The sequence below is a fragment of the Oncorhynchus nerka genome, linkage group LG26 (genome assembly GCF_034236695.1).
Source record: "Oncorhynchus nerka isolate Pitt River linkage group LG26, Oner_Uvic_2.0, whole genome shotgun sequence".
In the NCBI taxonomy this organism is placed as follows: Eukaryota; Metazoa; Chordata; class Actinopteri; order Salmoniformes; family Salmonidae; genus Oncorhynchus; species Oncorhynchus nerka.
The window spans coordinates 306,390-324,758 of record NC_088421.1 but is presented as its reverse complement, the minus strand read 5'-3'; the positions used below and the strand labels follow the sequence as shown (position 1 = coordinate 324,758).

At 43.3% G+C, this 18,369-nt stretch overlaps 1 protein-coding gene across 1 annotated transcript in view; it reads right to left on the bottom strand.

The window, feature by feature from the left end:
- Nucleotides 1-18,054, bottom strand: part of LOC115110847 (phospholipid-transporting ATPase IA-like) — a 108,607-nt gene extending 90,553 nt beyond the window's left edge. Inside the window, exons 1-7 of the mRNA XM_029636776.2 lie at nt 18,046-18,054; nt 17,549-17,598; nt 17,370-17,439; nt 12,772-12,856; nt 12,049-12,188; nt 6,500-6,638; nt 2,652-2,716 (exon numbers count right to left, since the gene is read on the bottom strand). Of these exons, the coding sequence (XP_029492636.2) occupies nt 2,652-2,716; nt 6,500-6,638; nt 12,049-12,188; nt 12,772-12,856; nt 17,370-17,439; nt 17,549-17,598; nt 18,046-18,054 (558 nt within the window). The remainder of the gene's footprint in view (nt 1-2,651; nt 2,717-6,499; nt 6,639-12,048; nt 12,189-12,771; nt 12,857-17,369; nt 17,440-17,548; nt 17,599-18,045) is intronic.
- Nucleotides 18,055-18,369: the final 315 nt, after the last annotated feature.

Here is an 18,369-nt window from a genome sequence, read left to right as displayed (position 1 = left end):
TTGACTGAGTCACTGAGTCACTGAGATGAACTTGAACATTCAGCTAATGGATCCTTCTTTACTTACTACTTCCCGAATAACACATTTCACTTCAGGTCTAGAGAGGTTGGAAGATTTAGCACTGAAGAGATTTCAGCCTGCTTCAAGCTGCCGAACACGTCCCCATCTCTTTGATAACTGTTTCTAAACATGGAAAAGGGGAGGAAGACGCGCTCCAATTACTCTCAGGCGCAACATAAGAGCAACTCCAATTCCCACAGCACCGTTGGCAGGACCTCTGTTCATTGAGCCCGAATGGAAGGATGGGGGGAGAGAATTCCTCCATGTTTTACAAACAACTTTATATGAGCATCTCTTGAGCCACAGGAGAATGGGAGCTGACATTTCAAAGGGGCCGTTCTCTCTTCTCTACCACTTAATTTATCATACTAACCTGGCCGGGTTGACAGAGTGAAGGCCGTCCGTCATCGCTGTATCCCTTCCTACATTCCCTCCCTTCATCCCTCCCTCCTGCGCCGACACACACAGTGAGTGGTTCCTCTGTCCACGCCTCTGTTCCCTCGCTTCCTCTCCTGGAGGAGTGCAGCAGTGGTTTCTTTTCGTCCTGTCCTTCCCCCATGACAACAGACAAGACTATCCCTGCAGGGGCATGCTTACCTTTTCCGCCTCTACTGCTCTGCAACTTGGATTATGCAGATTGACAGCATTAACACTAACTATCCGAAAATAACTAAATTTCCATGAAAACAGTTCAACAAAATAACTTTTAAGGGTAATATGGGACTGTATTATAGGGTTGTATTCACTACCAAATGGAAGAAAACTGACCTAAACGGAGAGGGACTACCTGAACTTGTCCGATAAGACACTAGTTTTGCTGCGGTTTGCTACAGTGTGCACAAATGCATAAGGCCCTGTGCACACTGTAGACCTACGCAGCTACTATAGCACATCCCCTGTTCAATGATACAGTGCCTTGCGAAAGTATTCGGGCCCCTTGAACTTTGCGACCTTTTTCCACATTTCAGGCTTCAAACATAAAGATATAAAACTGTATTTTTTTGTGAAGAACCAACAACAAGTGGGACACAATCATGAAATGGAACGACATTTATTGGATATTTCAAACTTTTTTAACAAATCAAAAACTGAAAAATTGGGCGTGCAAAATTATTCAGCCCCCTTAAGTTAATACTTTGTAGCGCCACCTTTTGCTGCGATTACAGCTGTAAGTCGCTTGGGGTATGTCTCTATCAGTTTTGCACATCGAGAGACTGACATTTTTTCCCATTCCTCCTTGCAAAACAGCTCGAGCTCAGTGAGGTTGGATGGAGAGCATTTGTGAACAGCAGTTTTCAGTTCTTTCCACAGATTCTCGATTGGATTCAGGTCTGGACTTTGACTTGGCCATTCTAACACCTGGATATGTTTATTTTTGAACCATTCCATTGTAGATTTTGCTTTATGTTTTGGATCATTGTCTTGTTGGAAGACAAATCTCCGTCCCAGTCTCAGGTCTTTTGCAGACTCCATCAGGTTTTCTTCCAGAATGGTCCTGTATTTGGCTCCATCCATCTTCCCATCAATTTGAACCATCTCCCCTGTCCCTGCTGAAGAAAAGCAGGACCAAACCATGATGCTGCCACCACCATGTTTGACAGTGGGGATGGTGTGTTCAGGGTGATGAGCTGTGTTGCTTTTACGCCAAACATAACGTTTTGCATTGTTGCCAAAAAGTTCAATTTTGGTTTCATCTGACCAGAGCACCTTCTTCCACATGTTTGGTGTGTCTCCCAGGTGGCTTGTGGCAAACGTTAAACAACACTTTTTATGGATATCTTTAAGAAATGGATTTCTTCTTGCCACTCTTCCATAAAGGCCAGATTTGTGCAATATACGACTGATTGTTTTCCTATGGACAGAGTCTCCCACCTCAGCTGTAGATCTCTGCAGTTCATCCAGAGTGATCATGGGCCTCTTGGCTGCATCTCTGATCAGTCTTCTCCTTGTATGAGCTGAAGGTTTAGAGGGACGGCCAGGTCTTGGTAGATTTGCAGTGGTCTGATACTCCTTCCATTTCAATATTATCGCTTGCACAGTGCTCCTTGGGATGTTTAAAGCTTGGGAAATATTTTTGTATCCAAATCCGGCTTTAAACTTCTTCACAACAGTATCTCGGACCTGCCTGGTGTGTTCCTTGTTCTTCATGATGCTCTCTGCGCTTTTAACGGACCTCTGAGACTATCACAGTGCAGGTGCATTTATACGGAGACTTGATTACACACAGGTGGATTGCATTTATCATCATTAGTCATTTAGGTCAACATTGGATCATTCAGAGATCCTCACTGAACTTCTGGAGAGAGTTTTCTGCACTGAAAGTAAAGGGGCTGAATAATTTTGCACGCCCAATTTTTCAGTTTTTGATTTGTTAAAAAAGTTTAAAATATCCAATAAATGTCGTTCCACTTCATGATTGTGTCCCACTTGTTGTTGATTCTTCACAAAAAAATACAGTTTTATATCTTTATGTTTGAAGCCTGAAATGTGGCAAAAGGTCGCAAAGTTCAAGGGGGCCAAATACTTTCGCAAGGCACTGTATAATAATAATAATGTAGATTGATAACAGATCCTCAGTCTGCTGTACTCACGTCAAGTGTGTCTTCGTTCATCACCAGCATGCCCATGTTCTTGGTCAGAAGTTTGCAGGAGTATCCTGGAGAGAGACAAGTGAAACAAGAGATGAGCTGCAATGTCATCTTGTGCAAACATCAAACATCTAACATACTAAAGTACTGAAGAAAAAGATTGTTCATGCAATCATGCATTATATGCAGTGGCTTTGGAAAGTATTCAGACCCCTTGACCTTTTCCACATTTTGTTTTGTTATGGCCTTCATCTAAAATGGATAAAAACAAAAGAAATCCTCAGCAATCTACACTCAAAACCCCATAATGACAAAGTGAAAACAGGTTTTTCAAAATGTTTGCAAATTTATTACAAATAAAAAACAGAAATACCTTAGTTACATAAGTATTCAGACCCTTTACTATGAGACTCGAAGGTGCATCCTGTTTCCATTGATCATCCTTGAGATGTTTCTACAACTTGATTTGGTAAATTAATTTGATTGGAAATGATTTGGAAAGGCACACACCTGTCTATATAAGGTCCCACAGTTCACAGTGCATGTCAGAGAAAAAATCAAGCCATGAGGTCGAAGGAATTGTCTGTAGAGATCCGAGACAGGATTGTGTCAAGGCACAGATCTGGAGAAGGATACCAAAAAATGTCTGCAGCATTGAAGGTTCCCAAGAACACAGTGGCCTCCATCATTCTTAAATGGAAGAAGTTTGGAACCACCAAAGCTGGCCGCCCTGCTAAAATGAGCATTCGGGAGAGAAGGGCCTTGGTCAGGGAGGTGACCAAGAACCCGATGGTCACTCTGACAGTGCTCTAGAGTTCCTCTGTGGAGGTTGGAGAACTTTCCAGAAGGACAACCATCTCTGCAGCACTCCACCAATCAGGCCTTCATGGTAGAGTGGCCAGACGGAAGGATGCTCAGTAAAAGGCACATGACAGCCCGCTTGGAGTTTGCCAAAAAGGCAACTAAAGGAACCTAAAGATCTAAAAACAAGATTCTCCAGTCTGATGAAACCAAGATTGAACTCTTTGGCCTGAATGCCAAGAGTCACGTCTGGAGAAAACCTGGCACCATTCCTACGATGAAACATGGTGGTGGCAGCATCATGCTGTGGGGATGTTTTTCAGTGGCAGGGACTGGGAGACTAGTCAGGATTGAGGCAAAGATGAACGGAGCAAAGTACAGAGAGATCCTTGATGAAAACCTGCTCCAGAGCGCTCAGGACGTCAGACTGGGGTGAAGGTTCACCTTCCAACAGGACAATGACCCTGAGCACACAGCTAAGACAACGCAGGAGTGGCTTCGGGACAAGTCTCTTAATGTCCTTGTGTGGCCCAGCCAGAGCCCAGACTAGAATCCTGACCGATCATCTCTGGAGAGACCTGAAAATAGCTGTGCAGCAATGCTCCCCATCCAACCTGACAGAGCTTGAGAGGATCTGCAGAGAAGAATGGGAGAACTTCCTAAATACAGGTGTGCCAAGCTCATACCCAAGAAAACTCTAGGCTGTAATCACTGCCAAAGGTGCTTTAACAAAGTACTGAGTAAAGGGGTCTGAATACTTATGTAAATGTTATATCAGTTTATTATTAATACATTTGCAAACATTTCTAAAAACCTGTTTCTGCTTTGTCATTATGGGGTATTGTGTGTAGATTGATGAGGGGGAAAATGATTTAATCCATTTTAGATTAAGACTGTAATGTAACAAAATATGGAAAAGGTCAAGGGGTCTGAATACTTCCCTAAAACACTGTATTATGATTATCTTTTCAAAATAAACTTTAATACAAAAGAGCAAACGTAGGAGAAGTAATAGGTTATATGTACTTCCTCCTGAAATTGAGTTCTCTGTTTACTTTGATGTTATTAGCTTAAGTACCAATGGGATGAAAAAGACAACAAATTCTTGGAACTTCATTAGGTGCACAGTGACAGTATTGGGTCCATCAAAGTCTATAAAGACAAGACTAATTCTCTGGGTTTACATGTCTGTTTTCTGTTTTAAGTGGGCAGTTCGACATTTGTTAGTTAAACATGGCTCCCTAGTGAGCGGCAATATCAGAGTGGAACATCTGTGGGCTTCGTCAAGCTTGGAAATGACTCCTGTTTCATTTTGAGGGCTTACCAAAACACCTAGATCTGCATGTATACGTGAGTGTTTGGGTGGGACTGTGTCTGAGAGAATTACACACACACACACACACACACACACACACACACACACACACACACACACACACACACACACACACACACACACACACACACACACACACACACACACACACACACACAGAGAGATGGGGGTCGGGATGAGGAGCGTGTAGGTTTCACCTCCAGAGGCTCAAATCAATACCAAACAGGTCTGGACCTGGTGGATTGTTTTCTTACGTGTTAATGCGCATAAGCCAGCGTGTAGAAAATGCCCCACCCACCTCTACACCCCCCTGGCGACCCCTGCCACAGTCCCCTTGCTTAATGTGTTTATCTTAAAGGCTCAGTTCACTCTAACCAAACTACTCTTTTTATTCAAAAGATAAAGTCAATTCCTCTCAGTGTTTTGGGGCCTGGCGGAACTAAACAACAAAGATCTCCAAGGAGTTGCGGAATACGTATGGCGTGACACCTGTGACAGGTTTGTTGGTTTGGGGGAGGTAATTAAAGCTGCACAATATGGTCATAGTGGCTCCTCAAAATGGCTGCTGGGAGGCCTCCCAAGTGGCGCAGCGGTCTAAGTCACCGCATCGCAGTGCTTGAGGCGTCACTACAGTCCTGGGTTCGATCCCAGTCCCGTGCCCGGGAGACCCATGAGGTGGCGCACAATTGGCACAGCGTCATCCAGGTTATGGGAGGGTTTGGCCGGCCGGGGTTTCCTTGTACCATCGCGCTCTAGCGACTCCTTCTGGTGGGCCAGGCGCCTGCAAGCTGACTTCGGTCACCAGCTGTACGGTGTTTCCTCCGACACATTGGTGCAGCTGGCTTCCGGGTTAAGCGAGCAGTGTGTTAAAAAGCAGTGCGGCTTGGCAGGGTCGTGTTTCGGAGGACACATGGCTCTCAACCTTCGCCTCTCCCGAGTCCGTACGGGAGGTGCAGCGATAGGACAAGACTAACTACCAATTGGATATCACAAAATTAGGGATAAAAAAGGGGTAAAAAGTTGCTGCCGGGGCAGCGGACTTTAGGGGGTAGGTGGGGGTGGCACTCAATTTAATCTGGGCATGGTGAGGTTAGGGTTGAGGAGGTTGAGGAGAGAGTGGGTTGTTAGGGTAGGCCAGTGTTTGCGTTGCCTTTTCACGGCATCGGCTGGCACAAGCAGGCTGGGAACAGAAGAACACGGAGAACGGGACAGAGTCTAGTTCGACAGCCCCCTTCCCCACAAAAGGTGTACCACCAACCTAGGCAGAGGGTGTTTTATTTTCAGGCAGAGGAAGAGGGGGAGGAGTGAGAAAACAGGCTTGGGTAGAATACCGTATATATTTTGAAATACCCACGGTATGATTTTTATTTACTTTTGTGGTTGCTACAACACTGCTTAACTATCTACGATGTGCCAAAGAAATCATCTCAAATGTCTTTCTGGCAGTAGAGACATCACATACCCAGATTACAATCAGGTATAGATGTTTTATTTCACAATGTGAGGGAAGGACGTCATTTTTATGTTATTTTGATATTTTCTGGTCAGATCTCTTTCTTATGGTCCACTTCGACTATTTGTCCAGTATCCCGGGCACGTGCTTCAACACCTGCATTGCTTGCTGTTTGAGGTTTTCGGCTGGGTTTCTGTACAGCACTTTGAGATATCAGCTGATGTACGAAGGGCTATATAAATACATTTGATTTGATCTTACCAATGTTGATGGCCGTCTCCTGCTTGTCCCCAGTCAAGATCCAGATCTTGATGTCGGCCTTCATCAGGGTCTCAATAGTCTCAGGCACCTTGTCCTGAAGCTTGTCCTCGATGGCCGTGGCCCCGAGAAGATGCAAGTTCTAAAGAGGAAGAGAAACAAATGTGGTAATAATAAGGAGAAAATCTAACAAGGGAAGGGACTTTACAACGTCATGTGAGGGGTCGGACTGTGTCACTCATTCATTTACTCCCTGTTTTTCACTTGAGTCTGCTGCGCTTGTTTTTCCACCCCCCAAAGCTGGGGAATGGATTAGGGTATTTTGGGTTAGGGTGAGGGGGGCAGGAATAGGGGGGAAACTTAGGGGCCAGTTGTAGTCACAGCACAGTGGTTGTGAGAGAGAGGGGGGGGGGGGGGTGTCACGGGCGTGGGACTTTGGGACGTGTTATCCCGACCACTCCTGTCTCAGCCTCCAGTATTTATGCTGCAGTAGTTTATGTGTCAGGGGCTAGGGCCAGTCTGTTATATCTGGAGTATTTATCCTGTCTTATCCAGTGAACTGTGTGAATTTAAGTATGCTCTCTCTAACTCTTTCTTTCTTTCTCTCTTTTTTTCTTTCTTTCTCTCTCTCGGAGGACCTGAGCCCTAGGACCATGCCTCAGGACTATCTGGCCTGATGACTCCTTGCTGTCCGCAGTCCACCTGGCTGTGCTGCTGCTCCAGTTTCCACTGTTATGCCTGCGGCTATGGAATCCTGACCTGTTCAACGGACGTGCTACCTGTCCTAGACCTGCTGTTTTCATCTCTCTAGAGATAGCAGGAGCGGTAGAAATACTCTGAATGATCCACTATGAAAATCCAACTGACATTTACTCCTGAGGTGCTGACTTGCTGCACCCTCGACATCCACTGTGATTATTATTATTTGACCCTGCTGGTCACCTACGAACATTTGAACATCTTGGCCATGTTCTGTTATAATCTCCATCCGGCACAGCCAGAAGAGGCCTGGCCACCCCTCATAGCCTGGTTCCTCTCTAGGTTTCTTCTAGCCTGGGTTTCTGTTCAGCACTTTGAGATATCAGCTGATGTAAGCTAGATTTATCTGCTAGTAAAGGGCCTGGGGGAACTGAGAGGCCCCGGTGCTTTTTGTGACCTAGGCCAAGCTGCAGTATATCTGTAACCCACTAGCCATATGAAACCCCACGGAGAGGGGAGGGATGCGTTAAATAATGTTGTGACAACTTCACAGCTATATTGTCTTAACGTTGACACAATGTTGCAGGCATTCTGGCCGGGCTAAAGCAAGATTTCAAACAGTAGGCCTATTTGAACCCAAGAATGCAAATCGGTTTCAATCAAGACAACTCCTGAAAATTCACCCGAACATTTACAAAATAAATGAACAGGCATAAGGTTTTATTTTTAATTTAATTTAACCTTTATTTAACTAGACAAGTCAGTTAAGAACATATTCTCATTTACAATGACAGCCTAGGAACAGTGGGTTAACTGCCCAGCTCGGGGATTCAATCTAGCAACCTTTCAGTTACTGGCCCAACGCTCTAACCACTAGGCTACCTGCCACCCCACAAGGTGTGTTTGTGCATAACTTATTTCAATGACGACCAAGTAGTAGCTGTTCGAGAGTAGCTTGTCAAGAGTGTTCTGCAAAGAGATGTAATGTGGTGGTGTGCTTTCCTTTTGATCTGCTCTAAAAGTACATGTTGAGGTCACAGTTCCTAAATGCTTCGACCATAGCTACATCCCAATTTTCTACTTCACCTGAAGTATCCACGTGTTCACTTCCCTTCACTGATTTGAAAGGAAATGACTGGTATAAGAAATATGGTGGAAACCCCATTAGCCCATTCCTCCACCAATCCAATGCTTTTTGGCGTGGGAAGAAGTGAGCAAGTGCACACTTCAGGAAGAAGGAGGGAATTATGGGACATGACCCTTCTCTCAGACTGCCACCTAGTGGACTTATCACATCCCTGCACCCTCCTCTCAGAACTTTTGTGTTAACACAGTGATTTTAGTATTTTGTTTTGGGCAGAGCTGAAGCTCTGGCAGCAGTGGAGCCCAGCACTTGATTTACTAGCGTGGCCGCCTGTGTTTGACTAGCACTTCCAGATCACTGGTTTTCACAGAGGAACTGTTTGTTGCTTTCTGGTACTAGGCCAACCCAACCTGCCCCCATACACTCAAACCATAGTTCCATAGTATACACTGCATCAAACCATCCAAACCCATTCAGATTCCATGGCTGGGCCCCTATATAAAGCACTACTTTCTGGTCACTCTGACAGCTCTGTGGCAGGTAAACAACGTTTCCCTCAACGTTAGCAAAACAAAGGAGTTGATTGTGGACTTCAGGAGGAACGAGGCTGGACACGCCCCCATCCTCATCAACGGGGCCACCGTGGAGACAGTCGATAACTTCAAATTCCTCGGTGCACACATCTCAGAGAAGTTGAAATGGTCTAACCACATGTACACAGTAGCGAAGAAGGCACGACATCGACTCTTCAACCTCAGGATGCTGAAGAAATTTGGCCTGTCCATGAGGGCCCTTACAGTGTTCTACAGGAGCACCATCGTGAGCATACTATCGGGCTGCAACACAGCCTGGTACGGCAACTCCACCGCCGCGGACCGCATGGCTCTTCAGAGGGTGATACAGTGGCAAGAAAAGGTATGTGAACCCAGTGGAATTATCAGGTTTCTGCATAAATTGGTAATCAAATTAGATCTGATCTTCATCTAAGTCACAACAACAGACAAACACAGTCTGCTTAAATTAATAACACACAGATTGGAGATGTTGGTTAGAGCTGCCCTGGCCTATAAAAAACACTCACAAAATTTGAGTTTGCTATTCACAAGAAGCATTGCCTGATGTGAACCATACCTCGAACAAAAGAGCTCTCAGAAGACCTGAGATTAAGAATTGTTGACTTGCATAAAGCTGGAAAGGGTTACAAAAGTATCTCTAAAAGCCTTGATGATCATCAGTCCACAGTAAGACAAATTATCTATAAATGGAGAAAGTTCAGCACTGTTGCTACTCTCCCTGGGAATGGCTGTCCTGCAAAGATGACTGCAAGAGCACAGTGCAGAATGCTCAATGAGGAAGAATCTTAGAGTGTCAGCTAAAGACAAAGAAATCTCTGAAACAACAATCAACATCTCTGTTGATTAGTCTATAATACGTGAAACACTAAACAAGAATGGTATTCATGTGAGGACACCACAGAAGAAGCCACTGCTGTCCAAAAAAAACATTGTTCCACGTCTGAAGTTTGCAAAAGAGCATCTGGATGTTCCACATCGGTACTGGCAAAATATTCTGTGGACAGATGAAACTAAAGTCGAGTTGTTTGGAAGGAACACACAACACAATGTGTGGAGAAAAAAAGGCACAGCACACCAACATCAAAACCTCCTCCCAACTGCAAAGTATGGTGAAGGGAGCATCATGGTTTGGAGTTATTTTGCTGCCTCAGGCCCTGGACAGCTTGCTATCATCGACGGAAAAATGAATTCCCAAGTTTATCAAGACATTTTGCAGGAGAATGATAGGCTATCTGTCCACCAATTGAAGCTCAACAGAAGTTGGGTGATGCAACAGGACAAAGACCCAAAACACAGAAGTAAATCAACAACAGAATGGCTTCAACAGAAAAAAATATGCCTTCTAGAGTCCCGACCTCAATCCGATTGAGATAACTGGTTGACCCTACTGCCAAAGGAGGGTCAACCAGTTATCAAAACCAAGGGTTCACATACTTTTCCCACCCTGCACTGTGAATATTTACACAGTGTGTTCAATAAAGACATGAAAACGTATAATTGTTTGTGTGTTATTGTTACTGTGTTTGTCTATTGTTGTGACTTAGATGAAGATCAGATTACATTTTAAGACCAATTTATGTTCGGGTAATTCCAAAGGGTTCACATACTTTTTCTTTTTCATGCACCCGAACAGTACAGGAGCATCACGGAAAAAACTGAATGACTGGCCAATAGTTTCTACCCTCAGACCATCAAGCTGCTGAATAGCCACCACTAGTCAGCTACCTGAACCCCCCTCCACCCTGCTACTCCTCTCCTATGGACATTCCCTCCGCTTACTCCCTCCTACTGTCTCAACTCTCTCTTGCTACTCCCGCTATGGACATTCTTTCTCCTGCTGCTCCCCCTCCATCCGTTCTACTCCCCCTATGGCAATCACACCTGCCACATTAAAGTTCCAGTGTAGTCAAAAACTTTATTTTCCTGTGTTTTATATACAGTACCGGTCAAAAGTTTGGACACACCTACTCATTAAATGTTTTTTCTTTATTTCTACTATTTTCTACATTGTAGAATAATAGTGAAGACATCAAAACTATGAAAAAACACTAACACAAATAGCCACCCTTTGTCTTGATGACAGCTTTGCACACTCTTTGCATTCTCTCAACCAGCTTCACCTGGAATGCTTTTCCAACAGTCTTGAAAGAGTTCACACATATGCTGAGCACTTGTTGGCTACTTTCCCTTCACTCTGCGGTCCAACTCATCCCAAACCATCTCAATTGGGTTGAGGTCGGGTGATTGTGGAGGCCAGGTCATCTGATGCAGCACTCCATCACTCTTCTTCATGGTCAAATAGCCCTTACACAGCCTGGAGGTGTGTTTTGGGTCATTGTCCTGTTCAAAAACAAATTATAGACCCACTAAGCACAAACCAAATGGGATGGCGTATCGCTGCAAAATTCTGTGGTTGACATACTGGTTAAGTGTGCCTCAATTTCTAAAACGTTGGACCTTTAATCAAGTTGAATGTCTGAAATCGGTTCTACTGATTTGTGTTCAGCCAACCACTCAATGGAATGGGTGGAGAGTTTTAAAATGGATGCCTTGTGTGAGGGGTTGGTGTCCTTAGGGTGAACGAAGCAGGCAGTAATTATCTTGTTTGCAGAGCTGATCGCTCATCATTGGAATCTCTTTGCTGATATGATTCAGCCATGCTGGTATCAGGGAAGGATACAGTTTACATAGAGACCCTGAGTAAGGAATTACATTTTGTTAGAGATTGGTTGTCTGACAACAAATTGTCACTGCATTTGGGAAAAAATAAATTGATTTTGTTTGTAGGGTAGACAAGATAACGGTAAACTGTGCAGGCAAGGAGATTGAATTTAAAACGAGTGTATCTTGGTGTGTCCCTAGATCAATCCCTTTCTGGAGACCTGATTGCTGCTAAAATCCTTTCTAAAATGGCGAACAAATTGAAATGTTTATATCGTAACACTAGATATTTTAACATTAAAGTTAAGAAACTGCTTGTCTCAACTTTGATTCACATAGGGTTGAAAATGTGAAGAAATCTGTGCTAATATTTTACCTGGTGGTGGAGACCTACAGGATTATTGTGGAGATAGGGGAAGATGGTGATTGGTGGATAGGGGTTAGTATGGGGTTAGATGGGGACCGATGTGGTGTGTGTGTGTGTGTGTGTGTGTCTGTGCGAGGGCGAACGGGCATGTGTGTGTGACACTGACCTTCTCGATAAGCTCATAGCTCTCCTCCAGTTTGAGGGCTCGGTTCTGCAGGGCGCTGGCGGCACCGTGGAACACCTCCAGCCACTGCTGATAGGATGACTCGCTGATCTCAGCCACAGCAAAGCATAGAGTACGCAGCCCTGAGACATAATGGACAGACAACATACCACATCAGTCCCCATCTAACCCCATACTAACCCCTATCCACCCTCTTCTTCTATCTACACAATAACCGTCACTTCTCAACTCACCCGAGTAAACCCAGAAGGCTTACATAACCTAATAATTACACAACAGGTGTCCGCTTATGGCGACACATGCCATTACTTTGCATTTCTCTTCAATTAAATAATTTAAAAAATATGTGGTTTATAAGCTGCAGAAACTAGAAACATGCAGATTTTTCCACAGGGGAAATGTTTAATGTAATTCTGCCAACCTCTCACAAGAAGGTAGTATATTTATAGAGGTAAAGCAATGCAATCTAATAAAATATTAAGTTTGAATACAGAAACGCATCCTTCCTTCCTTCCTTCCTTGAAGTAATCAAATAATTGAGTGGATTAGTGAAAGTAAAGGGGTAGTAACATTGATTAAACCTATCCAATCACTTACAGATATGTGCTTACCTCAAGGAAAAAGGAAGGAAGAATGCCTTTCTCAACTTTTTTTAATAGGTCCTATGTGTGTTAGGTAGACAGGGGGAGCTGTTCCCTCACTCACCCTCGGTGGCAAACTGCTCCAGGTGTTTAAGAGTGATCTCTTTATACCTGGAACTGTCGGCCAGACGGTCGTAGACCACCGTGTCCTGTTGGAAACAGCACAGTCATTACATATACTGTCTGGACAGCCAGCAAATAACTGCCATGTAAACAAACCATGATGTAAAATTACGAGATACCAAACACCAGTGATGTATGTTTGGGATGGGCAACTTTGTTGGGGATGGGAGCCACAAAAAAATTTGGGGAACCATATCCATACCCACGCATTTCAGTTTTTGATTTGTTAAAAAAGTTTGAAATATCCAATAAATGTCGTTCCACTTCATGATTGTGTCCCACTTGTTGTTGATTCTTCACAAAAAAATACAGTTTTATATCTTTATGTTTGAAGCCTGAAATGTGGCAAAAGGTCGCAAAGTTCAAGGGGGCCGAATACTTTCGCAAGGCACTGTATGTCTATGAATAGATGTTCATGAATATACAGTGTATTCAGACCCCTTAATTTTTTCCACATTTTGTTACGTTACAGCCTTGCTCTAAAATGTATTACATTTTTTCCCCCTCACCAATGTACACATTTTACCCCATAATAACAAAGCAAAAACCGTTGTTTTTTTGGTGTGCAAATCTATTAAAAAAAATGAAATATCACAAATATTCACACCCTTTACTCAGTACTTTGTTGAAGCACCTTTGGCAGAGTCGGCATCGAGTCTTCTTGGGTATGGCACTACAAGCTTGGCACAGCTATATTTGGGGAGTTTCTCCCATTCTTCTCTGCAGATCCTCTCAAGTTCTGGCAGGTTGGATGAGAAGAGTTGCTGCACAGCTATTTTCAGGTCTCTCCAGAGATGTTCGGTCGGGTTCAAGTCTGGGCTCTGGCTGGGCCACTCAAGGACATTCAGAGACTTGTCCCGAAGCCACTCCTGCGTGTGCTTGGGTCGTTGTCCTGTTGCAGTGTTTCCCAAACTTTTTATAGTCCCGTACCCCTTCAAACATTCAACCTCCAGCTACGTACCCTCTCTAGCACCAGGGTCAGCGCACTCTCAAATGTTGTTTATTGCCATCATTGTAAGCCTGCCACACACACATACGATACATTTATTAAACATAAGAATGTGAGTTTTTTTCACAACCTGGCTTGTGGGAAGTGACAAAGAGCTCTTATAGGACCAGAGCACAAATAATAATATAATAATCAATCATTTTGCTCTTTGATTAACCATCTTACATATGAAACCTTATTTGTTCATAGAAAATTGTGAAGGATAATGAGAAGGGTGTGCTTTAAAGGATGCACATAACTCTGCAATGTTGGGTTGTATTGGAGAGAGTCAGTCTTAAATAATTTTCCACACACAGTGTACAGTGTACACACAGCCTGTATTTAGTTTTCATGCTAGTGAGGGCCGAGAATCCACTCTCACATAGGTACGTGGTAGCAAAGGGCATCAGTGTCTTAACAGCGCGGTTTGCCAAGGCAGGATACTCTGAGCGCAGCCCAATCCAGAAATCTGGAAGTGGCTCCTGATTAGATTCCATTTTCACAGAACTGCTTGTTGCAATTTCAAGAGGCTCTCATTCAGATATCGGTAAGTGGACTGGAGGCAGGGCATGAAAGGGATAAACGAATCCAGTTGTTTGTATCATCCATTTCAGGAAACTACCTGTGTAATTGCACACTCAACCCACTCAGGTGCTTCGCTTTATCAAATTTGACATTGTCCATAAGCTTGAGTTCATTTGCACACAAAAAATCTAACAATGATGGAAAGAACTGTGTTGTCGTCCAGACATAGAAGAGCTCCAACTATTTAATCATAGCCTCAACTTTGTCCCGCACATTGAATATGTCCTTGGCCCCTTGATAAACAGCGCACTTCTGAATGTTGTAAAAGCGTTACATGGTTGCTGCCCATATCATTGCATAGTGCAGAAAATACACAAGAGTTCAGGGGCCTTACTTTAACAAAGTTAACCATTTTCAATGTAGTGTCCAAAACATCTTTCAAGCTGTCAGCCATTCCCTTGACAGCAAGAGCCTCTCGGTGGAAGCTGCAGTGTACCCAAGTGGCGTCGGGAGCAACTGCTTGCACGTGCGTTACCACTCCACTATGTCTCCCAGTAATGGCTTTTGCGCCATCATTGGAAGTTTACATACACCTCAGCCAAATACATTTAAACTCAGTTTTTCACAATTCCTGACACTTAATCCCTGTTTTAGGTCAGTTAGGATCACCACTTTATTTTAAGAATGTGAAATGTCAGCTTTTATTTCTTTCATCACATTCCCAGTGGGTCAGAAGTTTACATACACTCAATTAGTATTTGGTAGCATTGCCTTTTAAATTGTTTAACTTAGGTCAAATGTTTTGGGTAGCCTTCCACAAGCTTCTCACAATACGTTGGGTGAATTTTGGCCCATTCCTCCTGACAGAGCTGGTGTAACTGAGTCAGGTTTGTAGGCCTCCTTTCTCGCACACGCTTTTTCAGTTCTGCCCACAAATTTTCTATAGGATTGAGGTCAGGGTTTGTGATGGTCACTCCAATACCTTGACTTTGTTGTCCTTAAGCCATTTTGCCACAACTTTGGAAGTATGCTTGGGGTCATTGTCCATTGGAAGAACCATTTACGACCAAGCTTTAACTTCCTGACTGATGTCTTGAGATGTCGCTTCAATATATCCACATAATTTTCCTTCCTCATGATGGCATATATTTTGGTAAGTGCACCAGTCCCTCCTGTCGCAAAGCACCCCCACAACATGATGCTGCCACCCCCCCCCATGCTTCACAGTTGGGATGGTGTTCTTCGGCTTGCAATCTCCCCCTTTTACCTCCAAACATAACGATGGTCGCTATGGCCAAACAGTTCTATTTTTTGTTTCATTCTCCAAAAAGTACGATCTTTGTCCCCATGTGCAGTTGCAAACAGTAGTCTGGTTTCTTTATGGTGGTTTTGGAGCAGTGGCTTCTTTCTTGCTGAGCGGCCTTTCAGGTTATGTCGATATAGGACTCGTTTTTACTGTGGATATAGATACTTTTGTACCTGTTTCCTCCAGCATCTTCACAAGGTCCTTTGCAGTTGTTTTGGGATTGATTTGCACTTTTCGCACCAAAGTACGTTCATCTCTAGGAGAGAGAATGCGTCTTTTTCCTGAGCGGTGTGACTGCTGCGTGGTCCCATGGTGTTTGTACAGATGAACGTGGTACCTTCAGGAGTTTGGATATTGCTCACAAGGATGAACCAGACTTGAGGTTTACAATTATTTTTCTGGGGTTTTGGCTGAAATCTTTTGATTTTCCCATGATGCCAACCAAAGAGGCACTGAGTTTGAAGGTAGGCCTTGAAATACATCCACAGGTAACAAGCTGGTAGTAGCAGTACTACCAGTAGAGCTGGTATGTGTCTATGGACGCAGGCCGTACTTAAAAAAACAAACATTTATACATTTTTGAGCAAACAGAATGAGCAGCAGCTACGTTTGGCTACATATGGACCGTTAGTGGAATTCCCGCTTGAGAGTAAAGGTTAATGTGATTAGATGTTCAGTATTTCACTAGGCTACCTGCATTTGACATTGTGTTGTTATTTCGCTTTTTGGCAGTGAAACAAGTGCTTAGCATATGTGGGAACTCCTTCAAGACTGTTGAAAAAGCATTCCAGGTGGAGCTGGTTGAGAAAATGCCAAGAGTGTGCAAAGTTGTCATCAAGGCAAATGGTGGCTGCTTTGAAGAATCTCAAATATAAAATATATTTGGATTTGTTTAACACTTTTTTTGGTTACTACATGATTCCATATGTGTTATTTCATAGTTTTGATGTCTTCACTATTATTCTACAATGTAGAAAATAGTACAAATAAATAAAAACCCTTGAATGAGTAGGTCTGGTATTGTATGTCTAAGCCAATCCAATAGTTAGACAGCAATTATACTGCAACTATACTAATTCAGTCCTTTTTTCTATAGATATTTGAAAGGGGGAGGCATTTCAGTTGCTTTTTTGAATCTCTCCTGCACATGTTCCAATTTTGCCTTTTAATTACTATTATCACATTGTTCTGTCTCTTTTTGTGTGCAAATCAATAAACAAAAAAATGCCAGTGTAATAAATAATATGATGTGTGTCTAACAATGTGTCTGATCCCGATATCAGACCTTTTGTCTGCTACAGAATTTTTTGACAATTCAGAGGCGAAGCAATAAGGGAGAACCACTTGACACCACCGCTGTCCTGTGGTAATGATGGTCTGTCACATGCGTTGCCATGGAGAGAGACAGACGGAGAGAAAATGTAAGAGAGGGGGGTGGAGAGAGAGGCAGAATGAGAGAGAGAGTGAGAGACAGAGATAGAAAGATTGTCCCATTGACAATTTAGAATATTATTATTTTATGTTAATGTTGTAAATGAATCATTTCCAAATTACGCTTTGGCAACATGTACATTGCTACGTCATGCCAATAGAGCAAATTGAATTAAATTGAATTAAAAGAAAAAGAGAAACATAGAAAGAGAGAGACAAAGGGAGAGATGGAAAGAGACAGAAAAATAAAGAGGGAGAGAGAGCGAAAGACAGAAAGAGAGAGACTCACAGCTCCTTTGCAGTAGAGGCGGATCTTGCCAGATGGAGTGCGCATGATGACTGACATCCTCTTCCTAGTGCTGAGAGAGAGAGAGAGAGACAGAGAATGCAGCCTTCACAGTGTTGATGCTATGACAGCACATTATCCTGAGCAAACTGTTAGTTCAATGCACTGAAATGAAGCCATACCTGGTGAACTCTAGAACATGGAGCAGTTCGTACTTCTCCTCAACTCCCAGCTGATAACAAAATGGCAGACAGACAGTCAGTGTTCTTTAAGAAACTCATTGACTCTAAACTAGAATTCCTTTGCCACATTTCCGTTCGCTACCTTTTTGACCGTTGTTTAATCTCCCTTATTTGAACTAAACAGAGCTTATCAGTCAGCCTACCCAGCTCGGATGCAAAGAGTAAAGAAGTAAAGCTAATTTAATAAATGTCCTTAATTGTCGAGATCACCAGGTACAATTGGCGATGATTAAACATGCGTGGAGAGGCTTTCGAAGGCCTAATAAAGGTTAAGGACCTAGACAAATGTCTTGTAAACTTTATACTCTGGAGTAAAATTAGAAAAAGGGCTTAGGCATTGTGCCTCCCTACCTCCTTCCTAAATGCAATCATCAGGTTAGCCAATTAAAGGGATCAAAGCGCCAGGGCGCCCTTAGGTTAGAGGAGGACGTATTCACGAACGCCATCTTGTCCATGTAATCTAATTGAGTCTAACTTAGAAGTCGTTTATTTTCCATTACGCGGCCAATGCGTGTAAGTACAATATTTCTTTTTTTCTCCAAATACTTTTGCCAAACTTTGATTGAGCTTGCCAATGGAATGGTCCCCGAAGTACAAACCCTACCCATCTGGCGCTCCAGGGAGGCTCAGTCAACTGCTCAAAGTAGGGCTCTATGTATTACATTATGTGTATTAGTGTAGTGAATGTGTAATGTTTATGCTGATCTCACAAAATTCATTTCCATGTAGAGTGCCTGAAAGAATTCACACCCCTTTTTCCA